General features: G+C 39.2%; 2 protein-coding genes across 2 annotated transcripts in view; one reads left to right on the forward strand and one right to left on the reverse strand.

Moving 5' to 3' along the window:
- Positions 1 to 479: 479 nt before the first annotated feature.
- On the forward strand, positions 480 to 24,180 carry REC114 (REC114 meiotic recombination protein; the record flags this gene model as incomplete). The annotated part of the gene is made up of 5 exons (XM_009706871.1): positions 480 to 569; positions 14,870 to 14,953; positions 19,045 to 19,260; positions 21,150 to 21,218; positions 24,019 to 24,180. Coding segments are annotated over 5 exons (621 nt in total), but the record flags the coding sequence as incomplete, so codon positions are not given.
- A 114-nt stretch (positions 24,181 to 24,294) lies between these two features.
- Positions 24,295 to 26,446, reverse strand: part of NPTN (neuroplastin) — a gene marked incomplete at its 5' end in the record, with an annotated part of 32,947 nt that continues 30,795 nt past the window's right edge. Inside the window, 3 exons of the mRNA XM_009706872.1 lie at positions 24,295 to 25,374; positions 25,810 to 25,883; positions 26,421 to 26,442. Of these exons, the coding sequence (XP_009705174.1) occupies positions 25,823 to 25,883; positions 26,421 to 26,442 (83 nt within the window). The remainder of the gene's footprint in view (positions 25,375 to 25,809; positions 25,884 to 26,420; positions 26,443 to 26,446) is intronic.

The raw sequence follows: 26,446 nt of genomic DNA on the forward strand, positions 1-26,446 counted from the left end.
GCTTGGTTGTGCGGTAACTGGCTCCAGTGGGGTCTAGGAGGCGGCTGTGTAGCAAGCAGTAATAAGTGAGGCCTTTGCAGATATCTTTTTGCAAGTCCAGAGCTAATGAGGAATCAGGAGAGATTTTTCTTTGTTAATTATTACTGTAAACACATCAATGATATGGTAGTTAGTGGCCCACTTTTTTTTTATTCCTTCCTTCAGCAGTGACCTGTGATATTAAAACCTATAGATCAAGCTGGATGAGTCCAAATGGTTGTTTAAAGTAGTTAAATCTGTATATAGAGGTATAATTAGTAAAAAATTCTTAAATGTGCCTCCTGTCTGTGGGAGTGGAGGGCAAGTTGCATTACTGAGAGGTAAATTATACACCTGACTTCTAGCACCGACCTTTGAAACCTTTAGTTTTGCACTAGAAGTGAAAAATGTAGATTCTGTGCTTACAGGGCTAGATTTTTGTTTTGTCTGTCTTTTTAAAGGTTCTTGAATCAAATGAAGAATCAGGCCATCTCATCCTTACCATTGTTGTATCTGGCCATTTCTTTATTTCCCAAGGGCAAGCAGTACTGGTAAGTTTCTCATGTATACAGAACATTTCTCCTTTCATGTTAGCATCAGTATTAACTTCGTTTCCCTTCTCAGCTTCATGTTCTCTTCCACTGAAAGGAAACTGCCAATTTTATTTTGCTCATGGTAATTCTCATGTGCTGCTTTCTCTACATTTATCAGAATAACACTAAATGCATTATTTCATACTGAGGAACAGTGTTTCTTCTGTGGTTCTAAAAATCTAGATTAAGACAATGCTAAGTGCTGCTGATGTTGAAAGATACATGTTTGGATTTTTCACAATTCTTCTGCCTAAGAAAACAGAGAAAATACACTGTTAAGAGATACATAAAAAATATAACTATAATTTCCTATAAGATTTGCTGTATGATCCAGCTAGTTTCTTGCCAATGACCTGTTAGTATTTTGGTTTTGATAATTTGGTTTATCAAAGAGTATGTTGTTTTTCTCTGTTGGGTAATGTGATCCATCATACAGCTTACATTCATGGAGACAAAATAACAACTTCAGAGTTGTGTCAACTGCTTTGCCTGTAGCCAGTACTTACTTAAGCATGACCAGCTACTAAACTGTAAAGATTTCACAAGGACACTGAATAGGTTAAAAGAAACACTCCATCTAGAAGGAGTTGGTTTGATATTTATGACAGAGAAAGCCTGTTCTGGAAAGTGGAATCAAGTGAGTTCAGTGCATATCGCCGATACTCAGTGATGATAATAAGTGGGAATTGGGTGATAAATACATTAGAAAGCTATTACAAACCACTGGAAGATGCTGCAGTATTAAGATAACAAGAACTATTTTTTTTTTAAATACAGAATGTATAATAGAGCATGTTGTAGCCTTAAATATGTATAAGCTTATAAATGAGTTTTTACTGTGCCTCTTAAAAGGTCTTAAACTTACAGAAATATCTTGTGAGGATAGGGGGAGAACCAAGGACACGCTTCAATTTTTTTGGCCTGTGAGTGCGTTAAGAATATTGAATAGATAATGAATGAGCTAACAGAGAGCTGTCAGCTGTCAGTCTGGATACCCCTCATACAAGACATGGCATTTGGCTCACATATTTAGTGAGGACAAGTTGAGTGTTCTTGGACAAGGTGAAAACGCAACATGGAAAGTATTTTAGCAGTTGCGTTGAATGAGAAAAAGGGATGGGGTAATTGAAAATCTAGATAGTTAAAAGAAACGCAACTGAAATGAGACCTGCTGCCGTCTCTTACGAAATTCTGCTTGGAATGAATCAGTGTAGAATGCACCTCTCCTGGGGCTGGTCCTGTTTTCAGTATCCCGATCAGATGGCTGTGTTTAGTAACTAGTAGACTTACATTACTCTCTAGAATGTTCTTGAAATAACCATATAAAGGCTAACTGAAAGTAAGTTTTAATAACAAACTAAAGACCAAAAAAGGCACAGACAAAAGCTGTAGCCCTTCAAAGACTGCATCTGGCAAAGACTGAATCTGGCAAGTAACAACGGGCAGATAAAAGTGTGCTGTCGTAAGGGATGAGTGCAGGAAGTATAAGAAAAGCTTTATAAAGACTTGGCTGAGAAAAGCACTTTCTTGCAGCTCTTAGGTTTAGTGGCTAGTGAAGCTTTCAGGCAGCTGCCTTGCTTGAAATGCCAGATGAGGAATTTCTGAGATCTATCAGGTCTGTTCCAGCTTCTAAGACACTAAGATATTGCAGTAACGATCACAGCCTAAGAATAGTGCAGAATAGAGGTGGAACAGATATGCTTGGTAAATGTAACTGAAATGTAATACTGACAGTTTAAAGAAAAAAAAAGTTAGTTGTTTTTTCTTTCTTTTTTTTTTTAACATTTATTTTGGCCATGCTTCTATACCAACCTTAAGGCCAACACGACCAACATTTTATTAAATGTTAGAGAAAAGTTATACAAACTGGTGTCTCATGCATTTTAAAACCTGTCAGTTCCTTTGAGTACACTTCTTCGAGTACGTGTAATTGGGATCATGCTGCAGGTGCGTTCTATGCGTACAGAACTAAACTAGTGTGAAATGCACTGGTACGATATGCCCTATGCCCATTTATATTTCTCAGAGATTGGAGCAGTTACAGTTCTCCCACCATTCCTCTTAAACATACCTGACTTGCTGAAAAACCTAGCAAATACGCAATCTACTAGTTCTGCACCTCGGCAGGCATCTTCAGAACGATGTTGGGCTTCCTGTTTACAAGGGATTTGGTCCAGCACATCTGGCTTGGTTTTATTGCTTAGGCTTGTTCCCTAGACGCATGCCCTCCAGAAATGTGTCCCTTTTCCCAACACTACACAAGACTGATAGGCAGTGATAAAATTCTTCTTCCTGGAACAATCCCAATCTACAGATATCTTCTTGGTCTTTGAAGAACAGTCTGTGGAATCTCTTTAGTAAAGCAGCCAGTGTCATCAAACAGAAAGGTGATGCATAGGGATTGTGCTGAGAAAGCTGGCACAGGCAGTGATGCTGTTGGCCAGTAGTTGCTAACAGCTGACAATGTGGTAGACTCAAAGCTAGCCAGAACTCCACAGGCTGCTGGTGAAATTTTGCAAACTCCTTATTGAGATGCCATGTGACAAAAAAGTAGCAATACTATGCGGCCTATGTTACTGCTGTAGAAATAATCAGACTGTAGAAATGGTTAATCTCAGTGGTTGTGTCTCCCTCTAGTCTTCAGCTCTTAGGAGGTGTCAGAAACCTGTCACAATATTTAAACATGCTTTGCACGACTAAGTACATATAGTTCTTTTGAATCTGTTACAGACCAAATCCTCTCACTGGGCGTCCATTATAATGGACGTTTTGTCACAGAGGATAACGCACAAGTTTCTGCTCCAGAGGGAATGTATCAAGTTTAATAGAATGCTGCAGGTGGAACGATGAATCAGCTCGTGGTTTTACTGTGTACGCTCATTTCTCCTTGTTGGCCTGGGCTACTGAATATTTCCTTTTTATTGCCAAGGTGTTCTCCAACATGTATGTGCTGCCTTACTTGCACTGAAATTCCGTCTGATGTACTTACAGAACTGTTTCTTGCTATGTAGTAACTGCATCCTTTAAGTTGTTGATGTCTAGTCGTTTGATCTATCTTCTAATCCCTACTTTTCAGACGTTTTGATGTACTACAGGCTCCTGGTTTTGAGGGAACTGGATAACAATTATAGTAGCTTTGTACCTTGTACCTCTGCATAGGAACACAGTGAGGCACAAGATCTGTGTCACAGGGACACCATTTCCTTCTCAACTTGAATAACTATATTGTATTTTTGTAAAATTTCCATGGATGAATAATAAAGGGATTTTTTTCTCATCTAACAGTAATCCAAGAATGAACTGAACTGCTAACTAAATTCAAGCATTCATTCAGTGTTGAATGTTCCTAAGGGTTTTTTTGGTTTTGTCTTTTACTGCAGCAGTAATGGTAGAGCAGGAACTCTTGGCCCACCCCAAGAATTTTAACATGAACCATCCTAAGTAAGAGTTTTAAAAAAAGAAAGCTTTCATCCAACGTCTGTAACGAAAACTTATTAATTGGATGCTTTTAAAATGGGTGATACTGTAGTATGATATAGTCTTATCTCTTCTGGTTTAAAATTGGCAAGGAGCATTAATCAGTGCATTAATAGATGCAAACTATCTTGGTTTGTACCTTCTGTTTTCTTTAGGAAGAAATAAGTCAGAATGCATCTGTTCTTCAGTGATGTGTACATTTAACAAAAGCCAAAATGAACCTTTTTAGCTACCAGCAAGCTCTGCATTATGCTGATAATACTGTGGGTGGATGCTTTTTTAATAAATATGCTTTTTATATGCTTATTATATGCTTTTTATAAAGTCCAGCAAAAAAATCAAAGTCACATACTGAAAAGTGTGAACTTTCAGACTTTGGCTATTTTGTGTTTCACATTGAACTTTTCTTTGTTCATTCTTCTGCAGTGAACAGTGATGTTAACTGAACTAATGCATGCCTGAACTCAGTGCTGATCAGCTTCATAGTTAGTTTTCCGCTAAACTAATCTTGGCTGGCCAACGGGCTAGTGATGGCTCCCAATGTTTGCTCCCTTAGTGAGCGTGGATCCAACAAATACCTTTTTTTGGATGAAGGCATATTTTCTTGCATTGCTTAGTGATTCTTTCATCAAACTTTTTTCATGTCAAGTGATGATTTATGAAATACTAAAATACATAGACTATTTTCTGTAACGTACTCTCCTGTCAGTGTGAAAACAAAAGGAGACAGCTTTTGTATGAGTTATTTACTTGGAGAATCCTTTTCTTTGGTGTCTACCTTTCATCTACGTACAACAGTCACTACAACTCCATTTGCACAAAACTGAGGTGAGAGTTGTGTAGAAATGGAAATCTTCATTTCATTGATGGTTGGATTAACATGATCCATTCTCGGAAGAATATTCCAGTGTTCCTGACTTGGTATCAAGTCATCTATAATGGATGTATTTATATATTGTCTTAGTCCTTTCTGTTTTCTTAAAGCAGGAGTGTTAAGAAACCTTTTCTTTTCCTTAAGGAATGGTAGCTATTTAGAGCCAAGTGGGACTATGACACTTCTATGATCAGTTTCTAAGAACAACATTTATAAAAAAGCAATAAAATATTCACATATCCTAAGAATGGATTTTTTAATACATACAGAGGACTACAGAATTACTTTCATGAGCAATAAAATAGTAGAATATTTAAGGAATTCCCTTCTAGCAGTCTTTTCACTAATAGAAGTTGAAATACAATTTTCTTGCCAAGAAGAATGCTACAATGTATGCACTGAGTCTCAGCCCTTTTAAACCGGACAGATTAGTAAAATACCTTGTGCTGTGTACAGTGCTGTGTGGTGAGGTGCCCTAGGTTTGTTGATTACAGTATCTGAGAATGCCCCAGAACTGGTCATTGAAGTACTTCCATGCTACTACAACAAATAAGTGTGGACATGTTCAGTGTTTCCATCAGTTGCTCAAAGAAAACAAATTCTTTATTTTAATGGATAAACTTTTGGGGAATGGGTATGCATTCAAGATAACTTTAAACATTCTTTAATGACACTGCCAGAGACATACTTCAAACTATCTTAACAAGGAAGTAACTGCTTTCCTTTAAAAATACAATCTACTTCTTGTGATCAGCCAAATGGACTGAAGAGGAGGGTAAATGCAACTTCAGAGCATGGCACATAAAAATCCCTGATGTGTAATGCAAATCAAAGGGTGTTTCGATTTGTGTGTTGGTTTTTTTTTTTTTAAACAAAGTTCTTCACTTGGAATTAAATTACATAACATATTTTTAGGACCTGTTTTTGCTGCAGTGTTGCCTAACAGACTGCATATTTTACGGTAGAAAAATCTCATTCTCACATACTGTAGATAATGGAATTTTACAGGAATATCTCAACAGCATCTCTGTCGATTTCTGGCCATACTCTCAAGATACATCATACTCTGTTTACCACAACTCTTATTGCCTTTCCCTCCTTCGAATCAGCACATCATGAAAATTATATTTTGGTGTTTTATTTGATGCAATTAATTCTGGTGCTAGAATTCTTAATATCCTACAAATTAAACAAATTGAAATTGTGAAGAGGACTTATTTAATAGGATAAAATTAATCCAGAGTAATTGATTTGTGACTTGATCTTTTAAAGTGTAGACTAAATATCCTTAGTGCCCTCCTGGTCCCCTCATGACATCTAATAAGCTAACAGTGCTTAGGATACAGTAGATTCCAACTAATTAATTAGGCAAGCATTCAGCAGACGTTCTGATGTTCTTGATGCTCTCTTTGCAGTGCCTGAAACTTATGCACCAAATTTTTGAGATGATATTCACAACAGTGCCTTGGGTAGATGAAGGTCCCTGTGCAATAAATGAGGACATTTAACGGAAACCTGGGGAAGTGAGCAGGCTGCTAATGCTGCTTAGCGGTAGCACATTGCAAAGCTAGATGAAGGTGTTTTTTTTATTAAAGATCCTATGATAGCTATTTGAAAGAGTAAAGGAATCCTAATTTTATTGACTTATTCAGTACCACAATTGTAGTTCAAAAACTTCAATTTTAGTTTATTTCAATTTGTGCTGTTGACGTGATTGTTTTGGACAAGCTGAGTATCTTTCTGCATTAGCTTCCCCATTCATGTTTGATATAATGATGCATTCCATATGTATTGGTGATTGGCACCAGTAAAGAGTTTTAAGGGTTTCTGATCTTTAGTGTTCTCTTGCTCCAATTCTTATAAACCCAACTATTAGAATAGTTTTTAAAGAGTAGCGACCTCTATTAATGAAATGTATTTACCCTAAAGTTAGAGTTTCATGTATGGTATTGATCTAGGGAAGTAAATATTTTGTATCGGGAATTAAAGAAGAACTTGCTTAACTTGACTTATTAATGGAATGCCCTGAAGAGCTTTAGTCAGCTAAACCCATGAGCATCCAGTTCACCTCTCTAGGTCCCTGGTCAACTGTCACTGTTCTAAAGTGTAGTTTAGGAAAAAAAAAAAAAATTATGTTCTCACTATGAAATATCAAGGTTTGTCCTGAGTTAGGGGCTTATCTTTGCTATTCACTCTTTCAAGGGGCTGTAGTTTGTCCCTGTCTGGAAGAACTCTTTCTAGAAAGCTGACACCTGGCAGCACATCCTCCTGCACCCAACACTTTGCACTTTGGCAAAAGACGTTCATCGGTGGCTGCCTGTGTCCTGCACTTGCCTCTTCATTTAGCTTTCCTGCCTCTGTAGAGGCAGAGCACTCTGTTTAATGAGTTCAACTCTGATGTGTTCTTTTCCACAATCAAACAAGCTTAATAGCGAGATTTAAGATTTGGCTTCTAAGAGATTGGGAGTAAAAAAAAAATAATTGCATGCAAAGAGATAATGCAGAGCTTAACATCTGTTTATTCCTAATTCCAGTTAGCTTGCTCTCTGCCTGCCTTGGTTGGTCTTTTTTTGGCCTTTCACTTCTTACCACTACCTATTCTATATTCTGCAGGTGTTTGAGATGGCTAACGCTTATACTAAGATCTAAGTTACATACAGCCTGTGAAGCATGTAGTTTCTGCTTTGTTCTCATCTTCCCAATGATGCTATACAGGACACATTTGGATACTGACATGTAGCCTGGAAATTTTTGCACGGACAGCTTTCTGCTTCCACCACTCTACAAGTTGTAATGTTTGGGGATTATTTTTTTTTTTTGTCGCGTTGACACTCCTACTCTTGACTCAGTTTTCAGACAGCTTATACTGCAGGAATAAAAACTAATGTATTTGGCCTTATTTAGATCTCAGAAAAAGATAAAAGTAAGGAAAATTTCTACTTGGAATTATGTTCAAAGTTTAACTTTCACAGCTTCTAACTTTAAGCTGGAATTACATTTTTACTCTACAGTCATTAATGAAAGGAAGAATTTTCAATTTTTTCATAGAATAAGCAATTTTCTAATTTAAAATGTAAAATGGCAACTCATTCTCTTTTGGGACGGCAATGAGTTAAAAATTGGTATTTTTCAGATATATGCAAGCATTTGATTTATAATCTGCATATCAAGTTTCAAGCATGCACAGCTTCTCTTATTATAATAGCACAGCTTCTCTTATTATAATAACTTATAGCTAAATACCTATCAAAGAAGTCACCATCGAAACACTTACTTGTAAACGTGTTTTCTAATTTTGCTTAAGTTTTCTGAAAGCATCTTAGTTTTGCCTGTTCTTTAGTGTTCTGTCTAATACTTGAACATAATTTACAAGCTTTTTCAGACTGTCTGCTCTCACATCCTTATTTTTACTGTCCCTTGAGATAATGGTTAAGAACAGTCTTCTCAACTACTGTATTTGTATTCTGTTGCAGGCTTTTATCGGATGTATTACCAAATTGTGTAAATACCTGGAAATAATATTACCGTTCCTTGTTGCCAAATTAATCACTTCTAAGAATAAGCAAGGTGTTATTCAGTATAAATGTTAAATAATAATGGTACCTAGAATATTGGAGATCAAAAATGTTGGTATTTGTAACTTAACTTTAAACCTAGATAGTGAATATTATTTCTGAAAGGATGTCTCACTGTACCTTACATCCTCAGTGTGGTGAGTAGACCCATGGTGTGGAGTTCTGGATAAGACGACACAGTAACTGGGCAGTGCCTCTCTTTGTCTGGGGAAAATGGCAAGTTATTTAAGCCATCCCTACTGGTTTTGTGCACCGTTGCACGAGCTTGCGGGTGGGATGCTCAGAGCAGCAGAGCATCTTACCCTTTCCCAGAAAAGTGCTTTCCCTAAATCTCTTCTTTCACCCTACAAAGGCACCATGAGGGGTATTGTGCTAGTTGTGCTTCCCAGTTGTGTCTTGGTAGCTTACCTTGGGAAATGAGTGGATGAAGGATCTGTCACCGGTGCCTCCCTGGAAACTGAGCGTGGCCTTTGCAGGTAGAAGATTGCTCTGGTTTTTTGGGGAATTGTGGACCATGGTGCTGCCCAGCCTGAATCAGAATGGCACAAGCGGGATATTGTCTGAGGCTGTTAGCTTTTCTCATCTCTTCTCCCATCTTGCTTCAGTTATCGGTCAGGAGGACCACTCTGGCAGCTATGCACTGGGATATTTTAATTAATACAATAAAATTCCTTTGATCTCACGCTGAACTCATCATTTCTTGCAAATGCACATTCCCAGTCTGTGGGATACTCGGCTGACTCATTAATCCATTACATTATACAATGCATACATTCGTTCTGAACTGTGAACTCTGAGAACAGACTGTTTTATTTGCATTTCATGAGCCTGTTACAAGTGGAAGCCAAAACTGGAGAATGTGTGTCTTTGTGTATGGCATTCTGGGTTTTTGTTTGTCTTTTTTTAATATTGGTTGTAATTTAAGGCAAAAAGAAAGTTTTTTTCCCTAAGCTATTCTTTACACATAGTTCAGTTTCATTTGAAAACATCTGTCTCATGAATGAGTGACTCCAAATTAATTGATGCAACCCAGCATAGCTGAACTGTTACATAAATAACACTTCTTAAATATATATTAATTTTTAGTTAAGATACAGTTGCCTAAAGGCCTTGCAATCTAACATAAAATGGACAATCTGTTCCTGTTTTCCTATGTTGCTTAGCACCACAGGGTTTCTAGACGATACAATAATAAAAATATTCATAAATAATGTGCAATACTTTCCAACATAGATCACAGGCCTCATGATCCAGCAGCTTTTTGAATGCTGAAATGTAAAATCAGAACAAAAATATTTCCCAATTAATGATGGACTAGATGGCTGTAACTAGACCAGCATTATTGGCTTCTCTGCCTCATGTAAGGTGTGGTTGCATCTTGCCTACTTCCAAAATATTTGGCAAATGTCTTGGTTTGTTTTCTCCTTCAGGTTAATTCCTCTCAGGGTCCTCCCTCTGAGAGACTTAGATTTTTGTCAGAGAAGTATGAAACTGTTTTCCTTTAGTACAGTGTTCGTACAAATATGATCCTGGAGAATGACATAAGGAGTATATGCGTGACTGAACCTTAATGGTCAGACTTAGAAAAGCTCTGCCATTTATCTCCTCAAATTGTAAACTTTGAGGTCTTAGGTTCCTGCCCAGTTCTAGGTTGCCTTTTTTGTCTGTGTTCCTGATTAATCTTACACTGCCATCTGTCTTTGCTCATGCCCAGTACTGCTCAGCACTGCCCAACTCTGAATGTAAAGCAGCTATGGATGTTGCATGCTCAAGGGGAACAGTGAACACAGCTGCTTTGTTCTCTGTATTTCCATCAGCATGGTGGCAGCAGCAATCTGGGTGGACTACTGCTTTATTTCTTTGTCAGAACATATGTCCAGAGCAGATTTAGAGTCAATTATCTCTAGAAAGGCATAAATGGACTATAATCTCAATATATTGCCGTGCACTTTCCAGGATCTACTCTGTGCCTAGCTCCTGGATGTTGCCAGAGATCCTCTCGACTTTGAGCAATGGTAACAAGGGACAGATTTATTGTGGTCTTCTTTCTTATTGCTCTGAATTCACTTACCTAACTTCACATGCAGATTCATAACTATTTCATTGTTGACAAAAGAGAGAATTGTCATTGTTAAGAGGAATCTTACTTTCTCTTAATTCAGGCAGCCTCAAATACAGTCTATGCTGACTGAGGTAACATGGAAGAGCCACAAGGAACTGAGTAGACCTTAACATGGTGCAAAATTGGGCTTATTTGCTGCTTAGAACTGAGGAAAATCTAGAGGATCCTGACTGTAGTGAGAATTACTGATGTAAACAATTTAATGATGGAGTTCAGTCTGAGTTGTTTTGCAGAGTCAGAGTTTTTCTAAAACATTCTCTTTCCTTTTGCAGGTAGCTTGCTTGTGCCAAATCAGGTCTGTTGTATTGCTCAAGTACTGCACTGAGTTTTTCTATTTGGTTTAGCTATTCTTAGTTATTTGTTTCTGCTTGGCAATATACAATCAACCAAAGGTGCAAGAGGAAAGGAAATACTTTCTGCTTTGTTCTTCAGTTAATTAAACTTGAAGTAAATTAAATTTCAGTTAATCAGATTTTGGGGTTGGAGTTGAATAATTAGGAGTACATAAATAAAAAATCCAAATGCTGTTTTTTTCCAGCTTGCTTTACTTCAGAAACAGGACATGTAAAAGGATGACAACCTGGGAAACGTCAATAAAATAGTTGGTAGGAAAGTTAAACATTGGCTGTCTTTCGTGATTTCTTTGAAAACAGTTATTATTTTAAGGAGACAACATTTGTTTGACCTACATCTTTCAGTGAAAGGAAAAACACTATAAAAATAGACTTAATATGGGAACAGCTATATTTAAATAAACACAGTTGGTGTGTATCAAGAACAGTAACTATTTGAAATTTACAGAATAAGCACAAGTGGCCAAAAGTTAAAGTGGCCTAGTGAAAGAATGGGATATTAGAATTGCTTCACTAACAGCATTTTGGGGCTTGGTAGTGGAATCAGAGGAGAGCCAAGTGGCAGTGGAGAAATTCCCTATGGCAGGAAGCACCAAGCACGTAAGCACGAGCAGCTGTCATACTCCAACACAAAATGATTTCCTAGGCTGGTTGGTTCTCCAGGACTCAGCCTGGCTGCTTATCCAGAGTGAGCAGCTCTAGATTGGCCCGTGTGTTTTCAGAAGGTATGGATATTCCCCTCAATATAAGTAAGTTAAAAGATGTTCAACATTTACAGCTTTAAATGAGATAAATAAGTCCTTGTGCAGAGATGAAATTCACCTTATGTTAGTGTGCGTTTATTTCACAAAAATAAATGTAAATGCACTTCATCTACTGCAGATTATTTGTATAAACATCAAGAATATACCCCTTCTGGAAGGGACAGTTTAAAATATTTTTTTCTGCTTTATATATTCCTGTTCTACATATCACATCTTTCTTTCTGTTCTGGCTTGAGAGCCTATCCCCTGCCCCATTCAAACTCTTCTGCGCTATGTATGTTTTCTGCAACCAGTTGTTTCCCACCTTGAATTCAGTTGGCTGTACCTTACTCCTCTAACTTCAATTCAGTTTTCCTTGCTTGCTTCCTTAGTAGATCTCTTATAGCAACTGTGGCAGCATGAGCACAGCACAAGCTGATAAGCATCGTAGATGGATGTCTTCTCTAAAGTACTTCTCATGTACACAAAACAAATTGCATTTTTGAATTTCATACAGCCATGTACTAAGACCTCTTTGCAATGCATATGCACAATTAACGCTGATTTTTGCTGTTGCAGATGCTGTTCCCTATTTCCATGATGTTGGCATGACTGAAATTCTTGACTTTTGACGTAACTTTCTGCTGTGCACAATCGCTAGCTTAACTTGCTGATGCTTTTCCATTTTCAGCATTAAACAATATTTTTGGGGCCAAACTCAGCCATGAATGTCCTGGAGTGAGTCCAGAGAAGGGCAACAAAGCTGGTGAAGGGTCTGGAGCACAAGCGTGATGGGGATCGACTGAGGGAGCTGGGGGTGTTCAGCCTGGAGAAGAGGAGGCTGAGGGGAGACCTGATTGCTCTCTATAACTGCCTGAAAGGAGGGTGTAGCCAGGTGGGGGTCAGTCTCTTCTCCCAGGCAACTCGTGACAGGACAGGAGGGCATGGTCTGAAACTGCGCCAGGGGACGTTCAGGCTAGAAATGAGGAGACATTTCTTCACAGAAAGGGTTGTTAGGTGTTGGAATGGGCTGCCCAGGGAGGTGGTGGAGTCACCATCCCTGGAGGCGTTTAAGAAAAGACTGGAGGTGGCACTTAGTGCCATGGTCTAGTTGACATGGGGGTGTGAGGGCAAAGGTTGGACTCGATGATCCCAGAGGTCTCTTCGAACCAAATCGATTTGGTGATAATCTGTGATTCCTTAGCCAAATTTCAAAGTAATATATTCTATCGTGCAATTGAAAATATGACATGTAAACTGCTACTGATTATTCTAGAAGAGTTCCACCAGTGCTGTGCTCTTTTAGTAGCCTACTAATCTCATCTCATTCCTCAGGTATTCTGCTCAGTATCTTCTCTCCCTGACCCTGCCCCAACTTTCATGTCCATACCCCAAGCTCTAATTGGGCAGGTCTATCCAAAGGAGCTAGGCCTGCACACCCCAAAGGCAGGGGCGCTAAAAATGCCAGGTGTACAGAGAAGTAAAGGTGTTTCACAGGCTTCCTTTACTGTGTCAGGCATAAATTCAGACTACCTGACAAAGTGACCTTCTTCAGAGACTTCCTATTTGACATCAGAGAGGATTTTGTCTGTATGTGGAAGGAGCATGCTGGACACGGCCTCCTGCGCCACTGGGTCAGCAGTCTAATTGCGTCACGTAGTATGGCTGGAGAACGCAGACTTACCAACTAAGATGCTCTGCTCTGTTGCGAGGTCTGTCACTTGCAGTTTGTCCCTCTTAGGATCCAGCTTCCTTTACCGCCTCCTGTGAGAGCAGAGGATAGCTTGGTACTTCCCCTTGGTCACAAAGTGAGGTCTTCCTATTCTTTTGACCTGGAGGCTTTTCACACCTTAGCAAGTCCTACCTTGAGGCGTTTTGAGTGTGCTCAGGGCAAACAGACATGCTGCAAGTGACTGGCCTGTCTTACCTGCTGTTAACACCTGTTTTTACAGTGCAGAAGGAAATTCTTTTCTCCCTCTGACCTCAGATCTTTTGGGAATGATACTTGCATGCTGCCTTACCATTCTGGAGCCTATCATAGCAGGTGTCTGATCAGCTACGTGTCTGTGATCCAGTTTGCCTTTGGTTCAGTTCTTCAATGCTTTCTAGACATTCCTCTTGTAAAAGTTCAGTTAAAAATTCACATGCCATTGCTGCGTGAGACTATAAAGCCAGTGCAGCGCATTAAAAGAGCGGTGTCTTACCGAGGTGGCTTCTTATACCAAAGTGGAATGGCAGATGGTTTCCTAGCCTGGACCTGCGTAAGACTGGTAGTAACTGGCAAAAACACACGGCTGGTGGGCCAGGATGGACATGACTTGTGGTTCTTGACCCTTAGGACACCTAAGAAAAGCAGCCTATGTGAAAAGTCATGGTCACTGAAAGTGTTATGAGTTCACATAAAACAGGTAGGTAATTTCCTCCACGCCCTTAAATTTGTTGTTTGTGTCCCCCCCCGCCCCCAGCCTAGACATGCTAACTAACGACCATGTGGCAGGCTGTGGAAAGTACCCTGGGAGACACAGTCCATTGCCCTCCAATTTTTATACAATGTTTTCAGCTTCCTGGGATATTTTTAACAGAACGCTGAGCAGTCTGTCTTGTTTGAAGAGACTGACAGTTTATCCAACTGGAGTATAAAAACATCTTTATCAAGTTATCAAAGCTGCTGCTTGTTTACCTGAATTCCATCTGGAGAAAATGCCTCTCTGGGCCTCAGATAAACCAACTGCTGTCCCATTCTTCAGGTTTGCCTGCCCTCTGCTGCCCTCTCGGGCAACTTCATGGGATGCAGAAGAATTTAAAGCGCTCTATTGCAGCTGGTTTATTATGCATTTCATTGAGACTTTCATAACATGCACAAATATAAATGTAAAATATATATGGAAATGAGAATGTACCTTGACATAGTGGTGTTACTGCAGCTACAGATTCAGATTTAATTCCTAGTGTGGTAAAAATTACATATTGACAATTGTTTCACAGATACAAAAGTTGCATGTATGCAGATGACCAGTCTTCATTAGGGATTAAATTACATCACGTAACTGAAGCAGGTACTTCTGAGTGTTGCATGTTTGCTGTGCAAGTAGTTCGTGTTCTGCTTTATTTCAGGAAGGCTTTTCATTAATTGATTCCCACAAGTGGCTAAAGATAGTAAGAAAAGCAGACTGCCTGCTGCTTCGTGCACAGTCAAAGGTAAGTTGAGTTGGTTTTAATATTTCTAATAGCTAACACAGTTCTGTGTAAGATTTCTTAATGCTGGATAAATTAAACAAGAAGTTCTGAGATACTGTAAATTGTCTATATAATTTTTTTCCTCTAAGATATTAAACAAGAATGAATTTTTGAAACTGCTAATATTCAGGTCTTTTAGACTGCTTTCTGAGAGTTAGCTACTAAAAGAGCTAGACTGGTATTTATTTTAGAACCTATCTGCCATGGCTAACAATTAAAAAGACGAAGTGATTCTCTTACTTGCACAGAAGCATGCTACCCTATGAGTCATACTTCACTTTGGCAAACAAGGTGTCTAAACAAACAATTATTTAGCCATTTTGTGGCCCCTGACACCTGGCACAGTAGTGGCAGGCTGGTGATTCAGGCATTTGGTATTCAAGGCAATAAAAGGGATGTAGGCTTCTGGTCTTCCCCTCAGATGTCATGAGGTTGGTTAGCCTTTAAATAATTAAGCAGTGCTTGCTTGCTACCAATTGACATATAAATCTCAGTTTTCTTGGTTCTTAGATGAACTCTGAGAAGCTTCTTACTCATCTACACTGAGCACTCACCAGGATTTTCAGAAACAAAGCCTGTTTCGAAACAGAAGAGCTCTCCCTTCTCCTCTCAGAGTTTCTAGGTTTTGTTGTTTCAGTAGAACCGTTGTTGCCTCTAGTTTAACTATCTCTACTTGACAAGAGAATTAATCTCTAAGTTAGAAATAGGAATTATGGAAAAAGATGATGAGCCCCTTGTTCCGTAGCTGCTAGAGACCAGTTTTAACTCTTTCACCCGTTCACAGAACTATTAAGGGATAAAAAGATCTCAAGTATTCTGAAATGTTCTGGCATTCTCCCCTGGTACAGACTGGGTGGTTGTAATTGCAGATAATCACAATATCCAGAATAGCTGAAAACCGTAAAAATTCCTGTTTAGTTGTATTTTCATCTTTTATCTGATTTCTTTTGTGAAAGACACACAAGTATTTCGTTACAGGATGTTACAAACCAAACAATATAGTTTGCAGAGGAGAGAATGCCTTGCTGATTGCAAGATAAAAGCAGATATGAGGCATAATAAGCATTATTTAAATAGAAGGACTCATCTTGTTTCAGATTAAGTCTTGTCTAATGGTGGCACTAGGAACCGCATCAATAAGTACCTTAAACTGTTTTAAATTCATGGGTTGTGCTTGTCTGAAACCAAAACACCTTTGCTGTCTGATTTTTGTCAGATTCTTATAAAACGTGGAATATCACTGAAGACAACTATCAAGCAGTTGCAGTAATTAGTTCTGATGAATCAGTAGATCAACAGTTTCCTTTACAGTTAATAGAACCAGTTCCCCAGCACAGCATTGAGGGATTCTGCTGCATCTCACAAGAAACAAAATCAACATCACAATCACTTTGAGGCTTGAACAGAGCTCTGAGGGACAGTTCAGAAAAAGAGGGCTATTAACATAGTCTTAAATGAATTTGGTGCATCTAAATGTTTACTTACCGTAAATCCACATGACTTAAACTGCATTTAATGGCACTGCAGTGGGCCTATCATACAATTTCTCTACTTTATATCCTAAATTGTAGCTGAAGTGATTCCTTAAATGCTGTCAGTGCATATAGCTTCTGTGCTAATCTTCAAAAATATTAAAAAAAATTCAGGAAGCCAGCCACACCATGTAAGGGGTTACGTCTCAACTCTGCTAGACCTAAGAAAGAAGAGTCAAGCAGAAGTGCTTTAAGCAGAGGAAAGCAAGACAGGTTTTACAAAAACCAGTTCCTATATCTGAGTGTACAGGGCAACTAAGGAGCATCAGCAACTAAACATTTACACTATCATTTCCGATTTATCTTGTGCTCCTTTTATAAGTAAGTCATTAATATTGCATTTATAGTGAAACTTACTCATTTCTTAAGAGATATGATTTTAGTAGGGTACTGTGGACTCTTAGCTAGCAGAAGGAGTTTCTAAACTATATTTTGAGAAGCTTAGTGTTAATATACTTGAAGAAACAAGACACGTTGAGAAGAAACTTGTTGCCAATCACTACTGAAACTCAGCTGTGCTAGCGAAAACTTTATTCAGTGGAGCACAGGAGTATCTCATTCTGAAGCCGTACCTGTCAGATGCACGCTTGTGTCTTCCACTGAGCTGCAAGAAACAGCTGCATGGCGGTGACTCCCCTTTCTACAGCTCTGTCTCTAGTGATCACTTATCTCACGTTAGTCTTTATACATGGAGGCACATCAAAAACTTTCTGATATGAAACAATCTGTAAACACTAGCAAGACAAACATTCTTAATATTCGTGTAGTAAGAATTCCCCTTGGTACTGTTTTCATTGCACTTGACCCCTCTGACCCCAGCTTGGGAAGAGGTACAAATTTGGTGATCCAAGTGACCTCAAGTGTCTTTAATACTTCAGCTCTTGCATGGTTCGTTGTACTGCCCAGTACTCAGTTTATGCGAAAACCTGACATTGTCTTAGCTGAATTTGAGTGCTCTCTCCCTTTCCATAGAGGAAAAATGTTTAATTTATGAAGTCTAGTGTTTATAAACTGCAATCTTAAGTATTTAACAGTCCTTGTGAAAAAGCAGAGAGCAATACAAATAGTTCAGACTGAAAACTGATTTGGGGATTGTAGGGGTTAACTAAAACAGGTGTTCTTTGAAAGTCTCCAAAAGGAATTCAAATGAAGATGCAAGTTACCTTTCCAACATTTTAGTGAGAACTCACCTGTCTGGCATATCCACAAACCATTTTCGGTTACGTGAAGCTGACCCAGTTAAGTTGACATCTTAGTTAATTAGAGGAAATGTACCAGGCAATGGTAAAATGAGTGCCACACTTCCAATTATTTTGATATTTTTCCCTTTAAAAGGCACTGAGACAAGCTTTCATGCTTACGCTGCCCTAAAAATTGTTTCATGCAATACAAGCATCTTAAAATAACACGCATGTAAACATACAGGCTGTTATGAAGAACTGGCTCATCTTTTAGACAAACTTCTTTCAAGTGAAAGATGTCCTTGTATGTGTGTAATCAGCAGTCTAGCAGCGTGTCTAGTCATTAAAAGAATGGTTATGATGTTAAAATCTCAGAAAGATGAAGCCTCAAATAAGCTACATCAGTTCAAGGAAAACTTGATCCTTTTCTAGTACTGTAACTATGTCTTAAATTTGAGATTTCAAGATCAAACTGAAAGTCCCATTAATTCACTCCCTAAACAAGGGCATTCAGTATGTATCCGTCTTACATCAGTTGAACGTGCTTAGGACAGGCTTATCATGCACGACAGACTCGCCAGTCCTCCATTTTCAGTGCAATTTGCTGGACCTCATGTACTTAAAACATCTGTTACGGTACAGCCTGACAGCCTACACTGAGGGGTCAGAGCTATCCAGGGGGTTTTGAGTTTTAGTATTATTTCACTATTTAAAGTAATGCATTTGAGTTTCTGGCACTCCTCATCAGCTGTGTTAGCTTCAAGGACCAGCAGCATTCAGTTGGAGTGCCAAACTGGGTTTGTCTGTTTAGCTATGCAGAGGCAGAGCAGGCAGGTAGGCAAGGCTGGGTTTGATGCAAACAGCAACGTAAATCCTAAATGGAACACAGAGTTCCCAGAACTTTCAGTTTAGATTCCAAAGTTAACTTCTGCTTACTTTAGTACCATTTCATTTTTTGTCATAACTGTTCCGACTTGGCATATCCTTATAGGATACTACTCACAGCAACAATAAGAACTTAATTTCCCTGCTATACGTGTAAAAACTCTGTCCAAGGTTTGCTCACTTGGCTAGGCCTTTAATTAGTTGACAAGTGGCCCTGCTCACTTAGCATTTTCTTGTTTGTTTTTTTCTTTTTCAACTGATTTTTGAACTGGGAATAACAGTCTTCTGGTTTAGCTGAAGATACAGCAGGGAAAGCTGGTTTCTTTGTGTTTAAGTTGGTGCAGTGATCCAAAAATTTATCACCTTCTTCCTAACTTTAATAAATAGGAATTTAATTAAATCAAAATAGTTTGAGGGGATTCACAGTTAATTTAATTTCTCTTTGGTTTTTGAGCAGAATGAATGCCGCATGTTCCGTGTTCAGTTTGGTGGAGATTCAAAAGAACAGATGCTGGAACACTGCTGCAATTGCGTTCAGAAACTTGCAGAGTACGTCCCGGTTCAAGTAACGGATGAACAAAGCCAGAAGCTCTATCACAGTCTCCATCAGCTGGCTCATGGTGAAAATGAAGTGAAGGACACTGAACAAAATGCATCAGTGCTACACATAGTGAGTAAGCAAGAACATAAGAGAGAAAAATAGACAATCAACTATTAGCGTTAGATCTGTAAGTGACAAATTTTACTTCTGAAGAAAGTTTTTTGCAACTACGAGATCATCTAGATGAAATACGATTTGGGAAACCTCAAAGTCAGTTTACATGCAGGGAAACCAGTTAGTGACCTGGGCTCGAGAGATCCAGGAAGTCAGCTCCTGAAGCTGACTATCATCCCATTTTCTTAGTGTACCTCAAAAAAGTTAACAGAACAATGCTCAAAAAAGTGGTTCTAGCTCCTCAAGCTTATTGTAATGTATCTCAGAGCAATCGGATGCCTTTGTTCTGGCCTCCAAGAAGTCACCAATAACCAAAATTAATACACATTTTGTGTGATCATAGGAAGAATACTAGTAAGCATAGGAATGAGATTTATAGGTGGGGGGAAAAAAAAAAAAAAAAAACACTTTGCTCTGGGGTTTGAACTTTTCCCTTAGCTAGGGAGCCTGGAAATAGAGAGAACAACTGACGCAGGGCTCAGGCACACACAGGAAATTACTAACCATGAAAAAAAATGGCAGCAAACACTATAGCCAAGTGTTATTTACCAGTTCCCAATCGGATGGTGGTACGGTTTGGTGGATGACTCGGATGGTTTCTGCTGAGGTTAATAAACAGGAATAGGGGGCAGAAGATGAGAGCTGAATAGTTAGTTACCGAAAAAACAGGTCTACAATTTCATCAGTTTGGATTTCAACTAAGAGTGCTGGCAACCACCTGGCAGACTTTCAGATAAATTACACAGGGTAAAGAAAAAAGGATCAGAGCCATTTAAGTAACCATGAATTGTGTTGTCCTTTTTGTGTTTACCTGCTCCTGTTTTGCAGTGTTAATAACTGATACAATGCAATTGTATCAATCTGAGCTTAACCTGACACATTTAAAAGCAATTTCAATGTAGGAACAGTGTGTTTCTGCTCTCCAAGACAAAGACCTAAGGTAAATGGAAAAGGCAAAGGCAGATAGTGTTTCTGAAGGTGACTAATTCTTAAATATATGCTCTCTTGGGCATCCAGAGGATCACATGTACCAGCTGTAAAAAACAGCCCTGCAGCTAACTTAGCCAGGAAAGCTCTTGGGTACCTGATAAAAATATCGAGACCAAGACTGAGCCCTGAAAAAGGAATATCAAAGCTTTCAGCTACATCATTTTCAAGGCATAATCTAGCAAGGTCCTACTCCAACGGACAGCGGAATCGTATCTGGTAGAGAAGGTGCGAAGGGGAAAAAAGATACATTGCTAATTTGACTCACACCGTTTCCAGGAAGGCATATGGGAGACCTTCAACAGCTGATATCCAAGATATACTGTATGTTCTTTAAGCAGATTACCTATACTTTGGGCTTTGCTCATTTCCTGATAAGCTAAAGCAAAGAATGAAAGGTAAAGTATTTCATGGCAGAATGCTACTGAACAGTCATACTGTTGGTATTATTAATGCTCTTGCTCCAGAAGTTAGACTGAAAATATTTTCACTCAGAAAATAGAATTGACAACTTAGACCGTCTTTTCAGTGCTGTGACCCATGGGAAGGAAAAAAGTATGCTCCTGGCGAGCATTCATACACAGCATTTTTTTAAAGTTACTTCCAGTAAGTAGTTTAAAAGTTATCTTAGTTTAGATGTGACAGTTTACCTACAGGCCCATTATTTCATGTCTTTCATTTTTAAAGACTTGAGCAGATGTGCATTCAGGTTCCATAAAAAGATGGAACTCTTTACTGCATAAGGTAGCTGAGCACATTCTCTTCCCGTTATCTCTAAAAATGGAGCTACTTCCCTCCTTGCACATACCCACACTCTGCTTGGTAACCAGCCCTTATTTGCATTTGATATTTTCTAGCCAGATGAGCCTCTACCAGATTCCTGCAGAAGCTTTGGAGAAAGAAGATCTGTAACACAGCTAGCGCAGGTAAAAAAAAAATTCTAATATTTAGATCCTGTAACTGAATCTCTTGGGCACAAAGAGAGAGCAAGCTGTCTCATACTCTGTAAACACCTGGCCAATGTCTTCATTGAACATCAGGATGCCCTCATCTATTCCAGCAAAAACATAGGATCTTGTGTAATGATCTGGAGCTAGGAAATCAGCTGCAAAACCAGGTATTTCGTGGTGTAATTACTCCATTTGCAAAAGAACCAACCACACAGAGAGCAAATACCCAGAGGTCATATCCAAATAAATGGCTTTGTCACTCTTTTGGCTCTGCAGAAATGACTTCTGCAGTCATAGCTTAAGTCTGAAAATATCAACCATTCTTGACCCACAGCAAAAGATCCCTGAATTTGACTGACAGCTTCACATCGAAGTCCAGGGTAAAGCTGTATATAAAAAAAACCTGGAAATTAAATAACTGGAAATTAACTGTTGCTTGTTTACCGTGAATTTGGGACAGTGCAGACTCAGACGACTGAGGGGACAACTCCACTCTTTTCAGCCTGTTTTTGTGCAGTTGCTGCTACGGGTCTTTCTTACTTTTCTTTCATATTCATAGGATGATCAAGTCAATGTTTCTTCACATCAGTGGTATAAATTCTCATGCTCCCTGTTACAAATCTGTCATCTCTGAAACCCAAAAGAGCCTGTTAAACACCTCTGTTTTCAGAAAGCAGAGTTCCCTGTACTCTCCTCTCAGCAGCGAGAGCTGTGTTACATGCCCTGCTGTTTGATTCCCAACATCTTTGTTATTGTCCTTGTACAATGCAGCAAGAGCGCATCAACAAGCAAGAGTGATCAAACAAGGCAGTTTCCCTTTAGCAACTGTATTTTTCATGACCAATCTCTGCTTTAGAAGGTGATACTAGGAAATGTAAATTAACACCAACATTAGAAACAACTTAGCTTCTAAAAACTACTATTCAGTGCTCCCTGTATAAGACAGGAGCATGACACCCGCTTCAAAAAAAAGCTTTCTGCCAGTGAGGCCTGTATTTGCTGTAAACATTCATCCCTCTCTTGCTTAAATTGCTAACAAACTCCCTGGCACAAAAAGGCTCCTTGGTGTAATAGTTTCCGACATCCTCCTCTACTTCTTAAGTCAGCTTAACCCAACTGCGCTCTGAGCTGGGATCTCCCATGCCCTGGCCCGCAGGCTGGCCACACAAAGTTTGCTCAGGGCTGAACTTCTTTCTGCCACTCGAACTTTCAGAACACCCCTTCAGCTGGTGCTCTGGAACACTCTGCAGTTACGTTTCTCCATTTCTACCTCTTCAGGAAGCTAGCAGAAGTTGTAAGCATTCTCTTGCAGACTTTTTTAAAAAGATACTGAACAATCCTTAAAGATACTTTTCTCTGCCAGGAAAAGAGCAATAGTGTAATGTGAACCAACAATAAAATATTTTTGCTAAGTGTTGTCGTCCCCTGTTCCCCCCTGCCCCGTCAAACACAGCTACACTCCAGCTGTCCACGTGCCTGGTCCGTTGGCCATTCAGCTTCAAGCAGCAGAAGGCAGGGCCTGACTGACATTAACAGCAATTCTGCCTTTCCCAGAGGGAGAGGCTTGGTTTAGCCTGTGCTGCTCATATCAGCGCATCAAAAAAAAAAAAAAAAGAAAGAGAGGCCAAACCAGGCATCTGACATTTTTTAAAGCCAGATACAGACTCCCAACAACAGAACCATTCACCTTGATCACCAGGTGCCTCCGCACATCATACTTACCTCGCCACAATAGTAACGCTTCAGTGATTTTCTTTGCTTCTGCTCTCCCGTGCAAAGTATCTAAAAAGCATCCATAACTGATGCTGCCGTTTCAATGACTTCAGCACAGACAGGGAAAGAAAGTTAAAGGCTGAAGGGGTGGCCAGGTCTATAGAACAGCTGCAGCCCAAACAATGGAAAAGTTTTGATACGAACCCTCAGTCATTAACACATACTACGAATAACGCCGTTTACAAGGAGCTGCAGCAGGGCCTCTGAACTGTGAGATTACTGTTTCTTTAAGGTGGCTTGCAGGAACACTGGCAGCCCCCCCCAACAAAGTCCAAGTTGAGCTGCTGCAGATTGTTGTCACAGCAACAGCAGCGCAGAAGGTGCTCGGGAGTTGCCCAACAGAGTCCTGCATTTCTCCATTGTAGCTCATACATGAAAGTGGCATCGCCTATGGATGCTGGGAGGCGGTCAGGGCTTCCTCAACCTCAGCACATGGTGTTGTACCTCTTCCAAGTCTGCTGCCACTGGTTTTACACTGACAAGTGACATGAGGCATGTGGTTTGCCCACCACCCAGGAAAAAAGCTGGGGGAGGCAGTTCAATGAGCATGAAAACAATGTTTTAACTCTTAAAAAAGCCCCCTAATTGACTTCAAAAAGACATCTTGCTAAATTAGGAGCTTAGAACTGCATACTTGGTTATCCTTACACAACTCAAGTGCCAGTACATAGGCTTCATGCAGGATCCTTCTCTCTTACACAGAACGGATATTCATGAGGAAGCCATGTTACCCAGGAAACTGGCATTTCTGATTTAAATAACTGCAAAGGAATTCAAAGTTGCCTAAAAGCTACACTAGAATCGAAGCTAGGTATCAGAGAGAAAATGACATACAGAAATCATATCAGATTGAAAGTGTCCAAACAGCATTAACAACAGGGCAGAAACAACTTTACTAGATACCGAAGGAAAACTGTGATGGAGCTGTGTTGTTACAAAGCCACGTAACGTTACCTTTTGTGTCCAAGATGAGTGCAACACCTTTGTTTTTGTACTTTTGCAGTCTGTGCTGACAAAGAAGTCTGAGCTCACCCCTGCGTATCAGCATTCAGTGTGGCCTGCAACAGAGCTGGGACCCTTCATCCGCTTATGTCTTATGGATCAGAATTTCCTGGCTTTTGTGGAAGATGTGGAGAAGGAACTGAAAAAACTCACAGAAGGTTGAGAAGCACCGGCTCATCACCCCTGGAACAAAAACTCCAGGATTCCCAGCACTCGGGATACACAAGCTTAAGTACGATTAAATGCTTGGAAAAAGTCTCACACCTTTTTTTTTTTGGTCAGTGTTTTATTTTTAAAAACAGGTGAATCCACTTTTTATACATCATTGCACTTCAACAAATACACAGAACACAAGTTCATGCATCTACAGTTACGCACGTCATGAGAACCCTGTTAAGTCTATTTCTACAATCTTTGAATCATGAGAAATTACAGTGTCAAACTAAAGAGTATAACTAGTTGCATAGAATATCACCATGCTGTAACATTTCATCATTTAACCAAAAAAAAACAAAAAGAAAATTATAAAAGTTTGCCTGAATTGAATGTACAAGAATATGTTGAACACATCAGTGCAAAAGGATTTGAGAATTTACATGAGTTAACAAAAAAAAAAATCACTTAAAAAGCAATCATATATATATATATTTATAAACTGAAGTTTTGTTTTTGTTTTCAACTGCATTCCACCACCACGTTGAACCATTCCAGCTTTTGAAGCCTGATTATAGGACACCCAAGTCTCTCTATATAGGTTAAGCCCTTAAGATAATTTCAATTTATATTACTTCTCTAAGTACCAGAACAGTATAATTCTCTCATCTTTCAGACATACAGTAAGGAATGAATATCAGCAGCTTAAAAATGAAACACAATTACTGTATTTTGGTTTTCCCCCTCCCCCAAAATATAAATATATACTGTATATATTTTTAAGTTTTGCTGTACTTTACAAAAAGTATCACTAGATGGCAGCAGTGCGTTTTAGAGCTTTGCCAATTTTAACAGCTACAGGAAGTAAAAAATGGCGCATGCGTGAACTGACTTACTACTTCTAATGTTTAAATAGCGTAAGGAAAAAAAAAAAAGCAACATTCACAGCACATCAAGCCCAAAATAGTTTACACCTTCTACACTGAAGCATTATTAAAATTTATCTGGCTAGGTCATCCTTACAGGAGAGGCTAAATAAGGCATGCTTTAGACAGTCATATTGTTGCTCACTTGAAAAGGAAAAAAAAGAAGAAAAAAAAATAATAAAAAAAAAATCAGACAGAACTGGAGTTCTAGAACCAAGAGTTCCAACCCTTAAATTTAGCAGGTCATATTGCCATCAGTCTCTCAGAAACTTAAAGCTCTAAAAAAGAAATGAGAAAAGATGCTAGTCAATGCCCGGCAGCATTTTCAACACCGCGTGCCATAACAGCGTGCAATCAGAGCGCGAAACATCACATCCATTTCAGTCTTAAATGAAGGTAAAAGCTTCCCAATCAAAGTTAGCTTCCAGATTTTAAGATTGAATGAGGAAGGGTTTGGGGTTTTTTATTAGCAACAGTCATGATTATGTAGAGTTTGCCAGCTACTCGATCACTAAACTACCTGCGTGTTTTATGAAGAAAATCTTTTGATAACCCCCACTGCTCTTGGAAGCATGGCAGGAAGGCAAGTGCCGTCCTCTGAGCAGCCGGGAATTTTTTACTATGTGGAACAAGTTACGTTTACACACCCTAACCACTACAGAAAAAGGAGGACTTTAGCCTGACTCTTTCAGATGTGTGCAAGTCATACTTACATGATAAGCATTTTTAATTTGTGTTTCTCTGGCGTAAGTTTTTATCTTTATGATTGTTTGTAGAATTGGTTTTCCTGGAGAAAGAAAGAATAAAAAAAAATGCACCAAAATCAAATCACAAGCATAGCAAAAACACATCTTTGTACACAGTAAGTTCAGCAACGTTTCAGTCTTCGTCCTCTTAAGTGGCTGAAGACAACACAGCTTTTAGACTTTGTATCTTGCCACCTTCTGGCCCAGTGCAATTCACCTCCTACATCTGTCACTTTGCTTTCTAGTTTTACTGCTTCCTTTTTACAACTGAAGAAGCTTTTTGCCCCTTTATTTTTTTTGCTTATGATATTTGCAGAAAGTACCTCACATGGGCTACAGCAGGGAGACCGCACCTTGTGTCAGCACAGATATTATTTCTACCTCCTTCAGCAATATTTGTTTTTCTGCCGAGGACCTGGCAGATAGCACTTCTCTGTACTCCAGCATCAACAAACAACAAACCAAAGGGTCCCTTACCAGTAGTAACGTCAGACGTAATATCAATCCCGTGTACTGTAAACTCCCACAAACCCTCAGATTAAGCCAAGTAATTTTTTTTTTTCTTAGAATGCACTTACATTGGCCCAGCTGGTTCATCATCTGC

The sequence above is a fragment of the Cariama cristata genome, unplaced genomic scaffold (genome assembly GCF_000690535.1).
Source record: "Cariama cristata isolate BGI_N322 unplaced genomic scaffold, ASM69053v1 scaffold1109, whole genome shotgun sequence".
NCBI lineage: Eukaryota > Metazoa > Chordata > Aves > Cariamiformes > Cariamidae > Cariama > Cariama cristata.